General features: G+C 44.5%; 1 protein-coding gene across 1 annotated transcript in view; it reads right to left on the reverse strand.

The window, feature by feature from the left end:
- Positions 1 to 1591: 1591 nt before the first annotated feature.
- GID4 (GID complex subunit 4 homolog) overlaps positions 1592 to 24349 on the reverse strand; it is a 29795-nt gene continuing 7037 nt past the window's right edge. Inside the window, exons 3-6 of the mRNA XM_068123116.2 lie at positions 18636 to 18743; positions 6215 to 6316; positions 4042 to 4172; positions 1592 to 3297 (exon numbers count right to left, since the gene is read on the reverse strand). Of these exons, the coding sequence (XP_067979217.1) occupies positions 3234 to 3297; positions 4042 to 4172; positions 6215 to 6316; positions 18636 to 18743 (405 nt within the window). The 3' untranslated portion in view covers positions 1592 to 3233. The remainder of the gene's footprint in view (positions 3298 to 4041; positions 4173 to 6214; positions 6317 to 18635; positions 18744 to 24349) is intronic.

The following is a 24349-nucleotide window of genomic DNA, read 5'->3' on the forward strand; positions in this document are numbered from 1 at the left end:
ACTTCGGCTGCCATGGGCTATCTGTACGACTGCATTCAATTTGGATATTTGGCTCACTTAATGTGTCACTTGAAGACGTTGAAAAACTGGACATGCTCTTCCCGCTCTCATCTGATCCTTCGATACTCTTGGTATCTTCAGAATCGTTTTCACTACTTGTCGTGGTAGAAGACATCGATGGCCTTTCCAAAATAACTGGATGACAGAAAAAAAGCGAAAGGATTCATATTTTATTCGAAATCTGGCTCAGCACTCTTCATATGTTAGATTGTGCATCTTTTAACAAGTTGTTCATCTTGCAAATATTTAAAAGTTCATGCAAACATTGTAGTTCCAGTCTGTCATCACAAACTTGAGCAGTTGAGGATTTAATGAAGACCAAATCTCATGACAACAGACAGTCAAAGCAGAAATTCATACTACAGCTTTGAATGGTTTATACAGTTCAGCTCACAAATTGTACTTGTACAAACATGTATGGGGCTTCAGGCTGACAGTATTATAGTTGAAAGAGACAGACAAGCTCGCAAACATTCACATCATCCACAAAGACTGGCATAAACATCTTCATGATCCAAAGTAGGCATTCACCTTCAACGCTTCTTTAACGATACAGCAAATGTACAAAGTATTTTCTTCGAAAATATGTTCACTGGCCCTTGCTAGTGACTACACATGAATAAGCCACAAAAATAACACCTACCAGAGCGAAGGAAAACCCATCTGCAACCTATAGGTAAGTTGAAAAAAGTAACATCATCTGCCTAATGCATCTGTCTCGCCAACTTCCTAATGAAATATATATGGGGATATGTCATCAGTGATCTCACAGTTACACACGTGTCAGGGGTAAGGTGGCACACACTGCTAATTAAATGGGATGGGCTGTTGGGGACAGCGAGATGTTTACACAAGGGGGCTCGCTCTCGATAGTCATACAACTTGAGCTTATTGCATGGCAAATCGAAAAGCAGGGTTGGAGTAAGCACAGACATCAATTCTTAGGTTGTGAATACGACAAGTTATCCGTTTCAGGTTCACGACAAGAACTTGATGTGTATATATATATATATTATTTATATATATATATATATATAATTTATATATATATATATATATATATATATATATATATATATATATATATATATATATATATATATACATATATATATATATATATATATATATATATATATATATATACATAGCTCCACAAACAAACATATTTCACCTGCTCACCAAATGACTTGCGGCTGCAGTTCCTCTTGGATTACATCCAACAGTGTTCAAAATGTAACCCCAAAAAAGACATGACTGTCCAATTAAATCCTTTGACCTATGACTTTTTGATCAAATAACGACTCAACGTTGACATCAGCAAAAACACACGTTAACTCAATATGGCAAAATATAGTAATAAAAGGAGCAATAAATTGCTTCTATCCATGTTCAAACAGCTTTTGAATTGACTTACCCGCCCTCCCTACCCCTCCCCCCACCCAACCGCTTCCAGAAATTACGAGAATGTAATTCCATGAAATGCATTTTCAGCAAAACGACCCATTGGGTTGTATATATAAAAGACACAGACAGTTCTTTTTTTATTTTTTTTTAGGAAAATATCTCCATTGCAAGAATGTGCATAGTTACAAAATATACAAAGCTTTATAAACTGCAATTTACATTTTAACAAATATCAAGATCAATACACTGCATAAAGCTGTCGTATAAACCGTTTGCTTGTGCAGGGTATTAGCACACACAGAAAACATGTTTGTGAAATCAAGGCAGCCAGATCTGGCTGATAAAACAGCCCTAAATGAAACTCAATTTCTCCAAACCACATGACTCGTATGCCAAGATCAGAGTTTATGACTCAAATATTCTCAGAGCAAAACTATCATGAAGGGGGGAAAAAAAGTTCATACCTTATTGCAATCAGGATAATCAAAAAATCACATTACATTTTCAGCAACAACAAAAAAATATATTTTGATTGCCCCATTTATGGTAATATTTAACATGGGACAAAGTACCAAAACCAAAATGAGGATAGAAGGTGGCTGCACAAGGAGGAAAAATGTTGTGAAGAACAAAATAAATTAAATCCAAAATAAAAGCATACCTGAATGAATAAAGATTGTGATGTTGCCAGGACATCATGTGAGGATTTTGCAACACTGTGCACAATTACAATTTGCTAACCTATTACAGAAGGTCTTTGTAGCATATCAAACTGGGTGGTACAACCACTGGCACATCACCTTTATACAACATAACAGACATCAATTGCCATCTTTAAACACCACACATCCAAAGAAGTGGCAGATATCTACTTCAAAAGAAGAACCGAAAAGCACTACAACCCAAATCAATGCTGTATGGTATGAATCCACATTATGCAATCTTCAAAATGAGCCTCAAATCTGATGGTAGCACGAGTCCAAAAACAAATCTCAACATCTTACACACAAGACGATATATAACCGGCTCAATCAGACATCTAATGTGAAAAATCAGGAAGATGAATGCTGCAATCACAGGCAACACCGATATAGATAACACCCTACGGAGAGTATGGATCGAGTACAAGGGAAACAAGATCATACAAACTTCTTTTCTATTCAAATTGAAATGCAGGGATATTTTAAAAACAAAAAAAAGTTCCAAAGGATACTTTTTCCCTGGATTAAAATGTAATTGACTAAAGCTTACACATCATTTATCGTCATCCCACCACTTTGAGATTACGGTACTTCAAAATACAAAATCCCTGGATAAAATGACTTAAAAGTGATCGTCTTAACAATGATTAAAAAGTTATATCCTAAACTACTATGGAAAGCCGTTGTTGGTTTTGTTTTCATATCCAAAGCTGCTTTCTTTTTTTCCACTGTAATAAATGCACAGCTTATTTTTCTAAAGCTGAATTGTTTCTATCCCACACAATGATAAATCTACCCATTTCACCAGGTAGTAATCAAATATCCCACAATAAATTTGACATTTACAGACAAAATCAATGTCAAAAATTAAGTGCCATTTGCTTTTGCATACTTAAAAAGCTAAAATAAAAATAAAGAAAATCAACTCAACTACCAAAAATCAAAACGTAAAACAAAACAAACAGAAATGAAGGTGCTGGATGGGTGGACATGGTTTTCAAGCCACCAGAGAGAGAGAGAGAGAGAGAGAGAGCGAAAAACAGAACAGCCTTTTGATGTCGTCATTCATCGAAATTCGTAGATGGGAACACTGTGTTCAGGAACATGGTTTAGCGTCAGGGATTGAAACCTGTGAAAAGAAAGCAACAGCAGAAATGCGAAACATCATTACAAACTATGAAATTGCATATTGTCCATTGTAAATTGAATTTGAGGAGTAAAAATTAAGGCACAACAAGTTTTTAAACTCTTATGATTGATCAGTTAAGGGGGAAAGGGGAGGTAATTAGATATCAAAGTTAAAATTATTGAAGTGAAAAATATAACATGGGGAAATATTTTTTTTAAATGTCCAAAATAAAACATGTCAATTATAGTCAGAAATCTCTGCTAGAGTGAACAGTTTATGTTTTGTATCCCACTGATAGGTTGGATCTGGATTCGGATCTGAAGCAAAATCTAATTGCCTTTTTCTCATCACTAAACCAACTCATCCACCTAGTTTTGTCATAACTCATCCACAACTTTTTGAGATATCATGTTGTATATCGTTTTTGGTTCCATCTCTCATTTGTGAAGAATCACTTAAAAAAAAAAAAAAAAAAATTCATATCTGGATACAGATCCAAATCTTCACCAAAAAACGAATCAATTCGTCCTTGTCACACACCCAACCTGTCCACCAAATTTCATCCCAATCCATCCACAACTTTTTGAGATATCCTGTTCACAGACAAACAGGCAGTGGTGAAAACATAACCTCTGCCCACCCTCGATGACCGAGGTGATAATCCAATCAGTTTGACTATCACGTTAAACTCTCACACCCTGTGCCACTGCCAATATCATACAACAGATCATGAACAAGACTGACCACTCAGAGCTGCGATGGTAATAAAAACCCTCGATTGAAGCAGCAGACTTCTGGAAGCAGATGTAATAGAAACCAGCAAAAGATGCTCCATTTATATCTTTGATCTTGTGGTCTGGTACGAGAAAGTGTTCCTGGGTTTTGGGGGGAGAAAGGAGAAGAAATGTTAAAATTAACAGCATTCTTTTATTGCTAGGAATGCAATTGCATGCAATTTTGTTAACACAATGGTGACCTCCAATGCAATGGCTGTCAAAGTACGAGGCTCTAAAAACTTGGACTAGATATTTTATGTTACTAATACCTTTTCCAATTATTCAGTCTCATTCAGGCATCTACATATATTATCCAGATTGCATTGTCATTATTGTGGCATGGCACTGCAACAAATACAGTGCCCCATAGAAATGTGAACAATGGGTGGTTTGCCATTGCTTTCCTAGTGTGCTTGCAATTTGAATCTGAAATCACCACATTTCAAATGCTCAGCAAGTCAATAAAATGCAGAATCCAATCCAATGCCAATGCAAAACAAATAAAGTGGTACAAGAGCAAATCACCTGAAAGTTAACAAAAGTATGATGACTGGGATGAGAAGCTAAGTGAAGCTGATGTTTCGCACATGAGACCTTCATTGGAGTAAATGAGTAATGAAATGGTAAAAAAAAGTTAATGATTTTTTTAAATGTTAACTAGAAACAGCATAGTTTCCAGTTCAATTAAATCTGTTTCCACAAAATGGGCCTTGGCATTACAAAAGGGCAATGGATAAACAAAACATTTACACAGGAAAGCTGTTTTTCAGGAGAGCTTTGCCAAGCTTAAAATACTATTATGAATTTTGGGGTCGGGCATATATAGATCCAGGTAGATCTGTGTAGGTATCATGCTCTGGTTGTCGTGATAGGGAATCTCGATGTAATAAGTTCTGTTTAGGCGGTTTGTTCGGATTACATGCATCTTTGTGGTCATACAAGGATGGCTTTGTGATAAGTAGAATAGGGTTTATGCTTATTCCCCAGTGTGTCAAACCTGTGATCATTCCATTGTCCGGTATGGAAACGCACATAGACACAAGTTAGAAATCCCACCATTAAAAGCACCACACATAGCAAATAATAATAAAACTTGACCGGAAGAACAGACAGGAAGCGCCCACGCATTACCCCGACTTGAAGACAAACATTGCTCAGTCAGGCTGAGGCCACGCCCACCTCGCGATAGATTGGCACTAAGGGTTTGATGGGCAGATCACATCACTAGAAGGGAGGGCCAATCGGCATGCAGCTGAAGCCCAGGGACAACAAGGAGCCAGCTGATTAGCCAAGGAGGATCAATAAAAGTGGAGCGAAGCCGACATTTTATCTCTTGTGTTGGATGCCAAAACAGATGGTCGTGGACCGACATTTTCGCTCCCCCTTAGCCCTCTCATTTTGCACTGCCTTCCTGTGCTGGACCCCCTTCTGCTCTCTCGGTTTCTGGACTCTCTTCTTTTCTTGCCCTCCGCCATTGCTCTCTGACCCTAGACCTTTGCTTGTTGGGCGATGACGGACGTTGGAGAGACAGAGCGCTGACGAATCCTCCTACCCTGCATTCACACACGGGACCTCGCGAGCGATCGCGCGGGGACGCGAGGCCTGCCGCTCTGCAGCATATGCGGGCCTAACAGCACGTGAACAAGGACGCATGGAGGCCTACTTCCCGCCAACACTGGAGCCGTGTCGGACGACTGCGCTCAGAGCTTGACGATCCCTGACACTGCAGACAGAGATAAGCCGCACCACACAGAACACAACGGTTCCTTTTATTAATTCTCCCTTTGTCTGTTGTTGAAGTGAGGTGTGTGGGATCCCAAATTAGATTGTAGTATTTATCCTCGCGTTCTTTGTATCGGGTTCCGGCAATAAAGCCGTGTTTATTTTTGTACATAAATTCCGCCTCGGTATATCAATATGAAAAATTATACCGATATAACATATCGATACATCGTCGGACCATGTTTCATAGTGATTAATAGTTTATTTATTTTTTTCAACAGAAAGTATGATACAACACTTATTCAGAATGTCCGCACACGAGAAGAGAACCTGAAAATGAATAAAATGCTTTCAAAAGAACAATCATACATCAGATATAAAACCTCAACAAGCTCAGAGAAGAGGAAACAAAGAATTACCTTCCATCTCATGAACACAAAGTCACTTTCTTTTAGCTCTTCAAAATCAAAGTCATCTGAATTGAAGGTATTGGAGTAATGATAGAAGGCTGGAAACTTGCCCTGTAAAAATATCAAACAAATAAAAATTTTGCTGATATCAAAATGTTTAACTGCTACTATATACATGCACGCACACACACCCACACAAAGGAAAAATGTATTTCTGGTGTACATTTTACCAAATCACTAAATAGCTTTCCCAAACAAAGGATTTTGATTTGTGCAAGCATCAACAATAAAACGTTTATAATCCACCCCAATTTTGGTGCTGAGCCCAAGACATCTTTGGAAGTGTCATATTCACAATCGCCATGCCCGCCATACAAGTTTTCCGATCAGTTTAAAACAACCTAAGCGACTGTTAAAAGGATCAAATATCGAAAGGTTGGAGCTGATAAGCATCATGGGCCTTGTGAAGGCGATAGTACGTATAGGCCTCAGGACTTAGGCTTCATGCCTCTGATGTCAGCCTATGGCCAAATGCAATTGGAACAAGAAAGAGAAATCAGAGATTGCAGACCCTTGCCAGGATGTGTGTAATTTTGTCCTTAGGGTTCTCTAGGTCTTTTGGGTCCTTAGGATCTTTGGTAGTTAGGCTCTTTGGGAGCTCTGGGTCCTCTTATGTCTTCAGAGGGTATTTAAGGCAGGTATTTGGTATTTGGGGTCCTTCTTTAAGGGTATTTGGGGTCTTCTGGGTCTTCAGGGTCATAAGTCCTTGGGGGATTTGGGTCCTCATGGTCTTTTTGGTCTTCAGGCAGGGTCTTTATGAGTCTTTGGGGTGTTTTGTGTCCTCTGGAAATTTTCAGTCTTCAGGGCATTATGGGTATTTGGGTGTTCTGGGTCCTCAGGGGTTTTAGTGTTCTAAAGGGTCTTAAAGGGTGTTAGGATTATAAAAAAAATAAAAAAATAACCACCTTTAGAGGCCATTTTTCCCCGCAAAGCGGGGGTTGGCCTTTTTCGGGCACCGTGGTTGTTGTTTTTTGGTCCCCTTTTTGAAGCAATGTTTTACGGCCGGATGCCCTTCCTGACGCCAACCGTTTTTGCCGCCTTTAACGACAAACAGGGAATTACCAGTGAACTGGTACTCAATTAGCCGACCTCGGAAGGATGACAGGCTGAGTCAACCCCCCTGGCGTTAATTCAGCGATCAACCGGGATTCGAACCCAGGATCCTAGGATCCTAAGCCGGCACCCTAGCCGCTAGCCCAACACCAGGGTTAGGATTATAAAGGCTCTGAAATGTTGTAGGTGTCCTAGGGGTCATAAGAGTTTTTAGGGTCTTCGGGTATGTGTGGGTTATCATGGTCTTAATGCGTCTCAGGGTTGCAAAGGTATGAATTGTAGTGTCTTAGGTTTGCAAAGGTTTGATGGGATATTAGGGGTCGTAAAGGGTCTTATAACCGAATCAGTCAAAGCGGAGAAAAACACACACACACACACACACACACACACACACACACACACACACACACACACACACACACACACACACACACACACACACACACACACACACACACACAGTTTCCCCCTTCCTAGGATTAGCATTATCACAAGCATGGAAGGCTACCCGGGAAGCTGCGTTTTGCACTGTCAGCCCTGTACTTTGCACAAGAGGCTGCATTCTCTTTCTTTCTTTTTAATACAACGCTGTTTATTATGGGGCCCTTTTCATCCATACATTACGCATTGCCATTCCTTGCAATTGATCTTGTCATCCACGAGGCCTTCCGATCCACGGCAGAGATATTTTCAGCAGAGAGGTTTACGGCAGAGTTACTCAGTCTGGACATGCGTAAATGGCATTAAACAACTTTGGTGCATTGTGGTTGAAATGTTATTTCATCCAATTTTTTTTTTTTTTTTTTACGCCTCCACTGACGAAGTTGCTGGACGCATTATGTTTTTGGTTTGTCCATCTGACTGTCCATCCGCCCATCCATGATATGTTTTCGTTACCTGCAATAACCTGAGAATGGATGAAGGGATCCAAGTCAAACTTGGTGCAAGTATGCATAATGACGAAAAGATTAACTGATTAGGATTATGGGGTCAAGAGATCAATGTTCCCATTAGGTTTAAAAAAAAAAGCTGTTACCGAGCAAACTTGTGAACCAGTGCTGGGATTTTGACCAAACTTGGTACAAGTATATATTATGATGCAAAGATGAACTGATTAGATTTGGGGATCAAAAGGTCAAAACTCATGTCAGGTAAAAATACAATACTTGAGAACAGCTGAAGAGATTTAAATCAAAATTGATACAGGTATGTATAATGATATAATAATGTGGTTGGTGGCATATCGGTCGGCATCATAATGTCGAAGAGTGCCATTCTATTTTGTTATGATGAGAGTGCAATACCCAAAAGATAATTGAAGCTTCATCTCATTGGAATCATTGCAATCGCCTCGGCCATAATTGTGTTCTCCTATCTGCTGAAATTGATCTTTGAAATTGACCTAAAAGGTGGGTATCTGCTGAAATTGAGAGACAGAAGTATAATTCGGCGATTTTTGCGATCTCCTCATTTGGTACTTTCGTGATGTATTCCAGCATTTTTTTCATTCTTGTTAGTTTTGAAAACACTTACGAATAAAGGTATGGTTTTTAAAGGCTTATTACTTCACTCCTGTAGCTTTTCAGGGTATTATTTTGTACATACAGACTTGGCATTTAAGATGGAATATTTTTTTTGTGGGGGTGAACTTACTTTTCAAGATGACTGAGAACCAAAAGTTCATTGGAATTATGTTGAAATTATTCGAGATTTTGTTAATGTGACCTTTAAAAGAAACAAAAACCACATTTGACATTTCGAAGCAAATAAATTGATCCTTGAAAGTGATGTAAACTGATATCGAACTCAATTCACGGACAGTACTGTGTTAAACTTCTGTGCGTTTTCCAAAAGTATCTCTTTATTTTGCACATTAGCCAAAAATTTATTTTTACCAAAACAAAAGTTAAATTACGACTGGGATTACAGACAGTAAAATTACAGTTCAGTACTTTGTGTAACCCCCACGAGCATTCAGGAAAACACGTACACGTTGAGGCATGCTGTTCACGAGATTTGCCAAGGTTTGGACAGGAATCGCTTGCCATGCAGTGTCAATAGCCTGCTGCAATTCACGCACAGAGGTCGGCTGCTGGTCCAAGTGGTCGATTTGACGCGTTAATTCTGCCCACAAGTTCTCTATCGGATTCATATCCGGGGACATGGAAGGCCACTCCATATGCTCTACACCACGGTCAGTAAGAAAGTGTTGGATCATGCGAGCACGATGAGGCCGTGCATTGTCATCTTGGAAGACAAAGTTTCCTCGAAAGGCTGCACGAACAAATGGAAGCAATGTTTCTTCCAGAATGGCCCTGTGCTTGAACTGGTTCAGGTTTCCATTCAGAACAACCAGGTCAGTTTTGCCCCCTGCAAGAAAAGCAGCCCAAACGGTCACCCCACCACCTCCAGCTTGGACTCTTGGCACTATACAATCTTCGTTGTAGGCTTCATGCACTTGTCTGCGCACTCGGACGCGGCCATATTGACGATAGACCGGAAATCTAAACTTGTCACTGAAGATCACGCGATTCCAGTGTCCTGGCTGCCATTGACGGTGCTCTCTGGCCCACTGCAATTGGCGCTGGCGGTGTTGTCTGGTCAGACGTGGCTTTCTCAGGGGACGCCTGGCACGATAGCCTGCTTGAACCAGTCGTTGGTTGACTAGCCTTCTGGATACAGGCACATTTGTCAGTTGCTGCCACTCAGCCCTAAGCCGATTAGCTGACTTGGTACGGCCATTGCGGACTAACCGGTGCAGCTGGAGATCATCCCTCCTTGTGGTACTGTGGGGACGTCCTGACATCGGTATTGGAGTAGGGACACCCCTCTGAGCATTTCGTTTCAGGATCTTTGACACCTGACCTTGAGTGATGCCATACTGCCGAGCAATAGCACGCTGTTTCAGGCCGAAATTTCGTAAAGCCACCACTAAATGACAAACAGCATTGTCGAGTTGACGGACCATCTCCAGGGGAAGCGGCAATAACTTTTGCAGACGTGCAGCAGTTGTTTTCCACTAATACAGAACGCAACAACCCTTATATACCCGATTGTGAAGCCAGTCGTCAAATGTACCTGTCCGTACATTTCTTCACGCCACCTGTGATATAATCCTGTTATTGACTTCTTGCTGCGACAGACAATCAGTGACATGGTTCTTTGAACAAAGAAATCACCGAAGCGTAAAAGAAACTCACCAGATTGATATACCGAAGTTCAGAAAGTAAACCCAAGTCAAGAAAAAAAAAAATTCCATATTAAATGCCAAGTCTGTATTTGATGGGTCGGCCATTTTTCCCATGGCATCCCAACATATTGTCATGGATATGAGAATTGTGTTTAATTGTTGTAAAATATCACCCTCCTTCCTCCATTTGGTGTGTAAAGGTTAAAGGTCGTCCCCGTAGTTATTCCACATACAATCACGTAGCCAATCATAGATCTCCTTTTTTTGGTAGTTATCTCCTTATTATGTGTATTAGTTTAAGGCTTTGTCTTCCATTAATTGACACTCCATTGCACCGAATTCAAATAAGGTAGATTCCCTTCGAATTCCCCTTTTGTCATCAATTGACAACTGCATTGGGCGGTTTTCTGCATGCGGTTTTCTGCATTCGCCGCTGCTGCTTTGTGGTTTTCGCCGCAAAACCTCCATTGAACACGCGGTCAGATCGGAGAAGAAGGGGGAGGAGCCGCCGAATCCAGGGCGTTGGCCGCCGATCGTCATCACAAGGTGGAGCCAGCAAGCCCCGACCCGCCAATCAGGACCGGTGAGACCAGCTCGGGCGTGGCGCGGGTTGATCTGGAGGCATGCTATAAAAAGCGCGCGCGGAAGCCTTTGAGGAAGTCGGAGAGAGAGATGCAGCAGATGAGTCCAGAGCGAAGGAAGTGACAGAGCCCCACGAGCAGTACCACGCAGCTTTAACTCCACCAGGCAACGTTGACTCCACCAGGCAGCGTTGGCTCCACCAGGCAGCTTCGACCCGTTACCATGCGGGAACCAGGATCGGTGGCATCGGTGGCCGTCGAGGTCCAGCCCGACGTCCCGTGCGGGATCAAGCCCGAACCATCTGCTCCAGCTGAACCTTCCTCTCTCCTTCCAGTCCTTCGTTCCTGCCTCCATTCCATCCTTCTGTGTACGTGAGTTTGTTCTGTGTGTCTTGTCCTTGGGATTAAGCAAGACTGTAGTAGGTAAGCTAATTTGCACTGTGTCCTCTTCTTCTTCTGTATTTTATTTTATTATCTTTCCTCCTCCTTGGTTTCTTTTGGTTGTAAATAATAGCAAATAAATCATATTCGTATTTCCTACTGCTGTCTTCCTCTTCTTCACATCCGTTCGTCTTTGTCTTTTCCCCATTGAAAACCTGTGGCACGATTTGGCCAACGCTCAAGGATCGGGTCTAGTCCTTGTTAATAGTTCGTGCCGCGGTTGCTAAAACCGCTCGGCAATTAACATCTGTCCGCGGTACGAACGGGGCTGCGCACCTGCCTTTCCGGAGGTAGCTGGGTAGCGTCAGGAGCGGAGACGGCCAGTGAAAATAGAAGGGGGGGATTAACCCCCCCCCCCCCCATAAGGGGAGTGCCGTACTCCGGTTCCGTAACAATTGGTGTCAGGAATGTCGGATTCGGACCTGAAGCGTGAATAGCGCGCTCAAAATTTCGAGTGGCCCAAAATTTTATTTTATAAGATCCTAAATTTAAAATCGTGCCATGGATGGTCAAGGCGATCGGATGCCGGTGGGAGAGTTAGAGGGTTTAGAGTCGACCCAGGACCCCAGGGAAATGTATGTGGGAGAAATGGAGGAGGAGAGAAATGGTGAGGTGGTTGAGGGGGTATCAGGTGCACAAAATGGCGGCGCTTCGCACGTGGTTGCGGCAGCCGAGCCCGAGATACCAGGGTACATGCGATTTTTTATGGACCAATTAATGGCAAAAGTAGACGAACGGGGGGAGACATTGAAAAAATTGGGAAACCAAATTAAAGAAATAACTGAGGAAATGGCGAGGGACAGAGTCGCATATGAAGTAAGGGAAGCGGAGAGGGACAGAGACCGCAGGTTGGGCGAGCAGGTCCCACGGGTGCACGACGAGGTAAAGCGGGTCGAGAAGCGCTGGTTGAGCAAAGTGGAGAAAGTCACAGGTAACTGGACCGGGGTAGACATCGCGACCCGGGGTATGGAAAAGCCGGCGACCGCTGAGGTAGAGGGAATTTTATTAAAGTCAACGGTCGTCGAGGTGAATAAAGAAATAATGGGTATAGTTGAAATTAAAAAGACGACGGAGGTAGCCCGGGAATTCGAGGAAGAAATGGATTGTGCACAAAGTCTAAGTTCACATCCTGATGCCGTACTTGCTAATCCTTATAAAGATTTGCAGGTGCGCGTGGAGAAAAGGATCCCCCAGGTGAGTCGTGCTGTATGTTGTGCGGGGAGATTTTGCAGGAGGATGTTGGGCGCGAAGAGAATCGTCACGCGATTGGGGTCAATATGGCACTCGGGCGTTGGTGAAGGGTCCCCTGTGAGTGGAAATGGCGCGCTTGTGGAAAAAAAGTGTGCGTCGGCGAGTGGGTGTGTTATAAAGTGTGGGAGTGATACCGAGTGCGAGAGCGAATGCACGTCGGCGGGTCTGTGTGAAACAGAGTGTACGGAGTGTGACACGGAGAGTGAGGTGGTGGTGGAACGTGTGCAGGGAAGCACATCTGAGTTGGTTGTGGCGTGGGTGTGGGAGAGCCCATCGGAGCGCGTGAGTGGGTGGATGCAAGAGTGCACGCCCATGGTGAGTGGTACGGAGTACGTACCGAGGGAGAGTGCGCGAGGTGTGTTAAGGGAGTGTGCGAATGGCGAGTGTGCGCGAGAGGTGTGGTGTGTAACAGGGAGTGTGGAGGTGGAATGGACGGAGTGTGGGGGATGCACTGGAGGCGCCGAGACGCCGGGTTTTGTGAGTGTGAAAAGGGTCGCGTGTGCGTGTGAGCATGCGAGTAAGGCGTCGACGTTGACCGGGGCAGCGTTTAGGGCGACGGATAGCCGATGCGAGCACTCGGGGCGCGGTGCGCTTTGCTGGATGCGAGGCCCGGCGCGGATCGGCGTTGCGTCGCTTCTCTTCGAAGCGTCGTTGCCGATTCGGGCTTGGCCCCGCCCTGCACGGTCGAGTCCGGGCCTTGTCGGGCGAGGCGATCGGTCCGGTTCAGGGGCGGGTAAGAGGAAGCGGAACGGTGCCCCCTCGTGGGGACGGGGTTCCGACCGGGCGAGCCTCGGTCATCGGGCCCGGGACCGCAAGGTGCCGCGCCGAGATGTTGCGTGGAATCTCGGCCCGACCAAACCGCCTCCCTTGCACCGAATGCCGGACGGATTTGAACCTGCAGGCGACCAAACCACCCGAATTCATTGCTCAGCTTTGCTAAGCCGAGTTTTCATGATGTCATGACGCACCGAGGCTCGGATATAGTGGACTGTGATGATGATAGTGTTTTGGACCCGAAATTGAGGATAGGGAATTTGATGATTGGTAAAGGATTGGTAGAAGGATTGGCAGTGATTGGAAATTTTTTGATTGGTTGAAATTTGATGAGCAAAATTTATAGTGGAAGATACCCGATGTGATGGGATGGCAACTCTGCCATCTCTCACAAAAGGGGGGCACATGAGCAGTAGTTTTATGGGGTTGGCAGTGAAAACTAGCCCGGGAGGGTTAGGATAAAATGATAGGGATCTAGAGAAGATGACCATAGGTAACGGTAAGGTTAAGTAGCGACTTTGGACAGGTAGTCGGGGACATAGAGGTTAGAATGGATGATAACGATGTGGGATGTGCTTAGTTTAAAGGGGCGACTGGGAAGCGCGAGTTTTAGCAGGGCACCAGGTAGATTAGATGATGCCGTGTGTGTAAGAGTATTGATATCGAGCAAATGAGGAATTGCGGGGCAATGCTCGGGAGAGATGTGTGTGTGAGCGTGGGAAAATCTGGGTGCCTGAGGCAATGGTTTTTTGAGAATTGAAAGTGTATTCAGAAGTGTATTGTGAAAAGTGTATGAGTGAGTAATGGTGGTTGTGTTGAGCAAATGGTCCTGGAGGAAGGAGGGTGCAGGAAGCACCAGGTGTACGAGTGATGGCACAGGTGTGCCAATACAGGTGAGCATGGTTGTATGGAATAAATGGTCTGGAATATATGGAGTATGGAATGGATGGTCGTGGAGTGAGTATGGTGGAAACTGTGGAGTGGAGCGGATGGTGCGAAGGTGTGGATGGGGGAAAGGAGGATGGACCCCATCACGAATACCCGGGGAGGGTAGTGTAAGTGTTAGGTAGAGGATACAGGTAAATTGTGGCTGGATATTGGCATCTGTGGTGCGTGTGGAAGAATGGTGTTTGGATGGGTGCACTAGTGACGTGGAAATGGCTGGGCGTGTGGCCTGTTAGTATGTGTAGTTGAATGGGCACTCCACCACTGTGAGGATGTCGGCCAGGTGAGGCCGCATGTGGGCTCTGGGAGCCGGTAGAGTTGTGGATGGGGCCCGAGGATCCGGAGGACGGACCCGGGTAGCCCAGTGCCAGAGGGGGCACCGAGTGGGGAGAGCGCCAGAGGGCCTTCCCCAGTTAGATAGGTAGGGTGAGGAGTAGGTAAGCTCGGAGGCAACTACAGTGGTGGAGGTGTGCAGGTGGGTAGACCTGCTGGGAGAGCTACACGACTCAGCCCGGAAATTGTGCAAAGGCACAGGGAGTTGAATCGGGGGAGTGAGACCCCAAATTGATGAAGCACCACAGTTTGGTCAATGGGAATTTGGTTCTTAAAACCGCATAGAGTAAGACGGCCAATGGTTTGGCAGGGAAAGACCCCGGGTAGTGTAAAGTGTGTTAATGTCATGTAGAATATAGTTAGGATTAAGAATCTCCTCGCACCATCTACATCCACTCACCTAAGATGACGTACCTCCACACCATGCCAGGTTGTTTTTATTATTTTTTGTGCAAATGGTTGAAATGTGAGATGCATCATGACGTGGGTGTGACTTTGTGCTTTGTTGTTCCATCTCTCCCTCCTTATGAGGATTGATGATGAATTGGGTGATGGCAAATTTGGTTAGAGGGATTGTGGGGACTAATTTGGTATAGGGGAAATATGGAGAAGACGTGACGGTAGCGACAAATTTGTAAATGTGTAGATTTTTTGTACATATGGGGTAAGGGCAAGGGTAGAGTAGGTAACAGGGAGGGTGACGTACGGTAGGGACGAGCTTTCTCACTTCACTCTCCGTACGCACCTCGTCTTGCATTGCCTTGTTGATGTGTACCCTTGTGACCTTACCCCTCGCTCACCTCCCTTCTCCCCCCCCCCCCCCCTTGTCTCCCACCCGAGGACTGTGCGCCACGGGGAGCGTGCGGGAGTCCGCCATTGTGTGCCCGAAACTCCCGCAACCAGCTGTCTGCATCGATGCACCACTTATGGACCACATGTCTGTGGCTGAGCACCACTTATGGACTCCACGGGTGGGGGCATGGCCCCTCTGCTGGAACCGGCCATGATGGCCCGAGATCTTGCTGGAGGACCTTGGTAGCATGGCACCTATGCCACACAGGTGAACCACTCATAGTCAGCCCTGTGGGCCATAAATATAAAGAACAGTGGACACGTTTTGTGCATGTCATTTTATTATGCCCAAATAGGCCGCCAGCAAAGAAGAAAGACAACGTCTGGAAGAACGACAATGGCCAGCAGAGGGAGCCGAAGAGGAAGACCGGCACCAGGGGTTTGTTGTGTTTTTTTTATTGAACCGTGGTGACTGTGCACCGATTGGTGCTTGATGGTGCTTTGGTGCGTCGATGCAGCACAGGCTGTCTTCCCCTCTCTCTCCCCCCCCCCCCCCCCCCCAAAGAACAATCGCAGGTCCTGGGTTGCATTTTGTAAATACACTGGAACCCCGCTATAACGAACACCAGTATTACGAACTTCCGGATATAACGAACGAACTTCCTGTCCCCCGGATATTTCATGAGATTCTATTGTTTAACGTAAGGCAAATCAATATGGCTACACCGTCCTGTAAACGCAAGATCTTGTCAGTTGAAGACAAGCTCCGTATCATTGATCGTCTCAGTCTTGGTGAGAAAGCAGTATTATGAACACTTCAAATTGCTGAGGTTAATGACGAAGATTTGGATAATCTTCCAAGATTATGGGTGGACGTCGATGAAGACGTTCCCGTGACCAGTTCGATGACCGAAGAAATTATCGCCTCCGTTCGTGAAACGACACTGCAGTGTGACATCGAAAGTGACTCTGATGACACCAATGAACCACAAGAAGTTCCAGCAACATCTGATGTAATTGCCGGACTTGAAACAGCACTTTCCTGGTTTGAAGGGCAACCAGTCGACAGCATTAAAGTTTTACAGCTCCGTCAGCTATTATCTGATGCACGCAAAGAAAACGCCACCTCCAAGAGTAAACAATCCAAGATTACCAGTTTCTTCACGCAGTAAATTGAACATTCGGTGAATATTACATGTACTTGAACATTTTATTTATACATGAACTTTTAAACAATGACACAACAGCAATGCTTTTTAAAGTTTATTATTCGTACAATCGAACAATAAAATGTACATGAATGAACAATACAAAGAGTTTGTTGTTTTGCATATGAATAGGTGTGATAGTATGGTGATTCGTACGTTATTCAGTATTACGAACACTTCAAAATAACGAACTTTTTTTATGTCTCCCGAGCAGTTCGTTATATCGGGGTTACAGTGTACAAGTAGCGTAACTGTAAATAATGCTCCCCCATCGTTCATGTTGTAGTTTGAAGACAATTCTGCAATTCGGTTAGCTGTGGGCGTAAGTCTGTTAGGCAGGGTGCAATGCAGCAGCGGGACATACATTTTTTGTGTTTTAAAACTGTCACACTCAGGGTCAGGTTAAATGTAGAGGGAACTACACCTACGTGCCACACTAAAGGTAAAAGTTTAATAGGCCCGGGCCGTGCCTAAGAGGAGGAGGGTGCAGTGTTATGGATATGAGAATTGTGTTTAATTGTTGTAAAATATCACCCTCCTTCCTCCATTTGGTGTGTAAAGGTTAAAGGTCGTCCCCGTAGTTATTCCATATACAATCACGTAGCCAATCATAGATCTCCTTTTTTTGGTAGTTATCTCCTTATTATGTGTATTAGTTTAAGGCTTTGTCTTCCATTAATTGACACTCCATTGCACCGAATTCAAATAAGGTAGATTCCCTTCGCATTCCCCTTTTGTCATCAATTGCCAACTGCATTGGGCGGTTTTCTGCGTGCGGTTTTCTGCATTCGCTGCTCTTGCTTTGTGGTTTTCGCCACAAAACCTCCATTGAACACGCGGTCAGATCGGAGAAGAAGGGGGAAGAGCCGCCGAATCCAGGGCGTTGGCCGCCGATCGTCATCACAAGGTGGAGCCAGCGAGCCCCGACCCGCCAATCAGGACCGGTGAGAGACCAGCTCGGGCGTGGCGCGGGTTGATCTGGAGGCGCGCTATAAAAAGCGCGCGCGGAAGCCTTTGAGGAAGTCGGAGAGAGAGATGCGGCAGATGAGTCCAGAGCGAAGGAAGTGACAGAGCCCCACGAGCAGTACCACGCAGCTTTGACTCCACCAGGCAGCGTTGGCTCCACCAGGCAGCTTCGACCCGTTACCACGCGGGAACCAGGATCGGTGGCCGTCGAGGTCCAGCCTGACGTCCCATGCGGGATCAAGCCCGAACCATCTGCTCCAGCTGAACCTTCGTCTCTCCTTCCAGTCCTTCGTTCCTGCCTCCATTCCATCCTTCTGTGTATGTGAGTTTGTTCTGTGTGTCTTGTCCTTGGGGTTAAGACTGTAGTAGGTAAGCTAATTTGCACTGTGTCCTCTTCTTCTTCTGTATTTTATTTTATTATCTTTCCTCCTCCTTGGTTTCTTTTGGTTGTAAATAATAGCAAATAAATCATATTCGTATTTCCTACTGCGGTCTTCCTCTTCTTCACATCCGTTCGTCTTTGTCTTTTCCCCATTGAAAACCTGTGGCACGATTTGGCCAACGTTCAAGGATCGGGTCTAGTCCTTGTTAATAGTTCGTGCCGCGGTTGCTAAAACCGCTCGGCAATTAACATCTGTCCGCGGTACGAACGGGGCTGCGCACCTGCCTTTCCGGAGGTAGCTGGGTAGCGTCAGGAGCGGAGACGGCCAGTGAAAATAGAAGGGGGGGATTAACCCCCCCCCCCCCCCCATAAGGGGAGTGTACTCCGGTTCCGTAACAATATTAAATACTACTGCATTCCGTGATATCGAATAAGCATCAAAAGTTATACAAACCCAATGTTTTCGATCCACGTCTTCATCTGCATCCCATTTCCTTGTCAGAAACGGGCGACTCTTGCTTATTATTTCTCCATCAAAGAACGTTGTGAGTACAGGGAATTCCTGTAAAGCAAAAGGTGGTGAGGTGGGAGGAGAAAACCTCTTTCATCCCTTGCTCAAGTGCTTTCTACAATACAGGATCAATTATTTGCAAAATATCAGCCACTTAGGTAATTATGCAGTAGAAAGGTTGGTGAAAAGATCTGAATAATATAATCATAGTGCTGCATAGCTTCAATTTAACCATCCACAGAAAGGATTGTTAAACCCAATGTCAATAATGTCACCTGCCATCAGTAACTTTCACTTATTGATCACAGATGTTTGCAAATCTCCCCCCCCCCCCCCCCCCCCCCCCCCCCCCCCCCCCCCACAAAAGAAGGAAATCACCTTTAAAGGGAAGTTAAACTGACAAATTGTTAACCACCGACAGTCGGCTCACAACCATTTCCATCACGTTGATCCATGAACCAGTATATTAGATTTACCAGAAATTTACCTACATCACTGTTATTTTCCAAGCACTCATAATTGCTCTATCACGCTGGTACATTGCATGGACAACAATGATGGCCATTGAGCACTAATTACACATTGCTTTGTGCCAGGTATTCAAGATCGATTCATGGTTTACGTTCAATCACGAGCGCAGGTTTAATGTGCAACAGTGATCGGATCCACGGATGGAACCAACAGAACGTTGATCAAGGTATGCCAACCGCTGTGGGGAAGCAAGGAGAGGCTGACGTTTCACTCGGAAGCCCTTCATATCGGAGAAGATGAAAAAAGAAGGGCTTTAACCCCTCTGCTCCGATAAAAGGTTAACACGTGAAATGCCAGCTTCTCAATTCTTCCCACAGCGGTTAACATACCTCAATCACTATTCTATTGATTTCATGCATCGCTGTAGCTGTCCGCCGACACAGATCGACGTTGGCCTTCACCAATTGAAAACAAGTTCTTCATTCTACTGATTGGATCGCCCAAATTGCTGTTGGGTGACATCCTTGGCTTTCCTCAGAGTGTAATTTCGAACTCCAAATTACAAAAAACATTTCTAATTTTTGGACTTTGTTCTGTTTGTCCATGTACAAATTCCCGTTTGTCCATGGAAAACAGTGTACTAATCAATTTGTTCCCATCAGTGTCGTCAGCAAGGATAAATATATATATGAAATAACCACCTTTAGAGGCCATTTTTCCCCGCAATGCGGGGGTTGGCCTTTTTCGGGAACCGTGGTTGTTGTTGTTTTTTGTTGGTCCCCTTTTTGAAGCAATGTTTTACGGCCGGATGCCCTTCCTGACGCCAACCCTTTTTGCCGCCTTTAACGACAAACAGGGAATTACCAGTGAACTGGTACTCAATTAGCCGACCTCGGAAGGATGACAGGCTGAGTCAACCCCCCTGGCGTTAATTCAGCGATCGACCGGGATTCGAACCCAGGATCCTAGGATCCTAAGCCGGCACCCTAGCCGCTAGCCCAACACCAGGGTATGGTGTTGACGTCAGCAAGGATGACGTATACTATGACGTATACGCACGGCATCTCTGTGCTCCAGCTCTTAGGCAAGAGCCCAGCAATTCAGATGTGATAGAAATCACTATGTTGCCACAAAATAACATGGCTATAAGTAAATCCAGCGCTGTGCATATAAATAGGGGCAATGTCAACAAGACAACAAATCAGCCTACCATCATGTGATAACAGTCGTCAGTTTACCGCCAGCCTTTAGTGTTTCAGAATAAAACTAGAACGGGCACTCGGTAGAGCGCATACCTTCGCCGCAGCTACTGTTCTGTACTTGGCATGGGAGTGTAGGGAACAGAACAGTGAACAGTTTGGTGCTGATTTCATGCAAATCGGATAAGAATTGACCGAGTTATGACAAAAAACGCACATTTTGCAAGGTCGTGACCCCCCTGACCTTTGACCCCCAACCGCTAACAAGGGTAATGTCTTCACTGGGTCATGTCGTATATCACAAGATCGGGCATTGAATTCTGAACATTTTGGCATTAGTTGCATGCCAATTGGATAAAAATTGACCGCGCTATGGTAAAAATACGATTTTGACCTTTTCGTGACCTTGACCTTGACCTTTGACCCGATTGCTCCCAAAATCTAATCAAATGTGTCCCGTATAATAACCAATCATCCCACCAAATTTCATGCAATTCGGTTGAATACTTTTTGAGTTATGCGAATAACATACACACACACACACACACAGACATACAAATAAATACACAGCGATCAAAACATAACCTTCCGCTTTTGCGAAGGTAATCAAGCTTTACAGAAGAGCAACGATGTAGCTTCAAAGCTGTGTGACCCATCAGGATGCATGAGCAATCTCCTTTTCACCGTTGTATTAAAGCAGTCTCTGATATTACAGCTTTCAGACAATTGTGTTGCCCTAATGCAAAATTCTGTTGGCAGTTTTGCTCTGAACAGGTTCCTTTTGTTACCCGTAAGTCCTTGAGCTCTGATTAACGTTGACCGTTTAAGCTCTGATTAACGTTGACCGTTTAATTGCCGTCGCCACCAAAGGTGGACAGAGGTTATGTATTCACCCTGTTTGTAGTCTTCATTGAAGTTTTATAGGCGATTTGTAATTTGCAACAATAACAAAGATCACTAAAATAAAGGGGGAAATGAATACAAGAACAACGAGGACAGCACTCGGTAGAGCTTGCCTCGCACGCTCATTCTGAACAAAAATACCATCGTTAACTGAACACACTAATATTGTGGCCCACTGCTATTATAGCTCATATACCCGTATCATTCATGCACCCCATTATGCCACATACATTGCCATTATCCGTAGCTTTATTGATTACTAGAAAACGTACTCGGCGTTGCTGGGCAACGTAGAGTCGCTTTGTGCCTGGAATAGGAAGAGGGGGGTTGGGGCTGGGAGAGGAGAGAGGAGGGTGGAGGGGAGCGAGGGGGGGTGGAGGGGAGGAGGGTGGAGGGGAGCAAGGGGGGATGGAAGGGGGAGTGATGGAAGGGGGAGTGATGGAAGGGGGAGTGAGGAATGGGTGGAGAGGTAAGAGGAGGAAGGGGAGGTAAGAGGAGGGGTATAGGAGGGAAGGAGAAAGGGGTGTGGGAAGGGAGGGGAGACAGAAGGTGCGGGGAGGGGGTTGGGTGGAAAAGGGAATAGGGAGGATGAGAAACCTTCATGCCGTTCACACGCTGGGAACCACTCAGGCCCTCCTTACACCATTCACTCACACATGTCATGGCCCTCCTTACACAACTCACTTACATGGAAATCACGGCCCTCCTTGAGCCGTTCACGTACACAGAACATCAAGCGCTCTTTTTCTTTTAAACACTGTTCAATCAAAAATTGAATGTTTCAAAGTTAAATCACTGTTCAAAAAAGAACTGTTAATGCACACGGGACATCACACCACTCACTCACACGACTAACTACACAGTTTTCCTTGATCGCTCCCTCACATGACACTATTTTAGTAGGAATAGATCAGATTACCAAGTTTGGCCCACATCCAGGCAGCTATTTTCATTGACATTGCTATTTTCATCAAACTGCATAAAAACATTTTATTCACTCTATTTAAAAACATTATGGACCCTGGTCAGGATCTGGGGCCGGGCACAAATGGGACAGGCTGGAAGCAAATCCCACTACAAGCACAAGCACACACACACACACACACACACACACACACACACACACACACACACACACACACACACACACACACACACACACACACACACACACACACACACACACACACACACACACACACACACACACACCTTGTGAGTGAATCGAGGCACCATGGCCTGGTCGAAGTACCATTGCAGTAAAGCATAAACACACATCTAAAGTTCATGAACACGCCAACCACAAAGCACGAACGGTTTACCTTTAAAGAGGCCTTTGTTCATCCATCGGTGTACTTTCTACTTTTTAAAAGAAGGAAATAAATTAAATACACGAAAGGCATTTAATGTGATTTGCCTTGCCTTCCTTACTCGGAGATTTGCCCACGGAGTACACGGGCGCGATTGCGGAAGCTTTGCCGTCAATCCTGCTGGTAATTATTTTCCCAGTACTCGATTCCCACTGGTTAATCATTTCCGTTTTACTCAATGAAGTTACACTTTGGCCACATTCCTAATGTGTTAAATTTTCTCAGATTCCACTCTTGCCATTTTCCAAAAGACATTCACTCTTCTTGGCTGTTTTTCAGCACTTGGGAACCACTCCATTGTTCCCCCCCAAAAGATAATGGAGTTGATCGCAAGGGACAAAATTTCCTTTGTCCAACGACGATCCATTCTTCCTCTGTGATCAGCACAAGGTCACTTGATCTTCTTCTCCAATGACATCACGTACACTTGTTTGCACTCTCACGCAGGTTTCTTTTCCAAGTCTCGTTGTTTTTCCCAAGCAAACATCTTTCCATGTTCCTTTATCATTTTTGCATTTCAGATCCAGGTTACGCAACCGTGTTTTGATTGGCAGTACACATTGGATGAATATTTCACTTTTAAGACACAAAGGAAATTTTGCTTTGACAATAAAACCTGCACTATATTTTTTTTTTTGGAAGAATAGGCCGTGACACTATTTATTGACCTGCTCAGATGTTCCAGGCCAGGCCAGGTCATAATGACAGTCGTTTCAGTAAAAAAAAAAAAAAAAAAAAAAAATGGACGATTTCAGTAACATTCATTTTCCATAAAACATTTAAATTACACAAAAAGCTGCAAAGCATGATGGGTAATATTCCTTTCGTTTCACTTTTTCTGCCTGTCAAATGCAAGTGAAGCACAAATTCAACATTTTGCATGTTGAAAGAGAATAAAGTTCGCTGCCACGTTACAGGTGCATGGATAATGCATCGATCATCTCCAGCATCTCCATCTCCATCTCCAGCATCGTAACGTGAGGAAAGTTGCCCTTGTTTGGTGGCCTGCCCGAGGGCAGGATCGGTGCTGCTGGAGCATTATAATGGGAAGGATCACAGTGGGTGGTACGTCATTGCTTTACATGTAGTAAAGAAAGCAGAATGAATGAATGAATTATCGATCGTTTTAAGCCCATTTTCCCCCGCTAGAGCGGGGCTTAGCCTTGCAGTTACCACATGACAATCATGGTTCCCTGTTTGAGGAAATGTTTTTATGGCCGGATGCCCTTCCTGACGCCAACCCTTAGTCGCCTCTTACGATGCGCAGGGATACGGTGTACCTATTCTAAATCGGGGTGCACACCGGGATCATTCATCCCAGCAAGCTGGTACTCAATTTGCCGACCTCAGAAGGATGACAGGCTGAGTCAACCCCCCCTGGCATCAATTCAGCGATCGATCGGGATTCGAACTCAGGATCCCAAGCCAGCACCCTAACCGCCAAGCCAACACCAGGCTTTGGTAAAGAAAGCAGCAATTTGAGAATATGGCCAAGGCCAAAATCAAGGCCAAATCTGGCCAAAATGCGTACCTTGCTTATTTTTCGTTGAGACCACGAGCTCTTTAATATCCACTATCTAATGCTGGCAAATAGATCCACAGCTTAACATCAGATCCTCATACATAAATGTTACAAATAGAGTAAATCATTCATTTAAAAAGAAATTAAAAAATAAAAATAAAAAATAAAAATGTTTTTTGTATCAGACACAGT

Source organism: Myxine glutinosa, chromosome 1, assembly GCF_964187855.1.
Source record: "Myxine glutinosa chromosome 1, kmMyxGlut1.1, whole genome shotgun sequence".
Lineage (NCBI taxonomy): Eukaryota > Metazoa > Chordata > Myxini > Myxiniformes > Myxinidae > Myxine > Myxine glutinosa.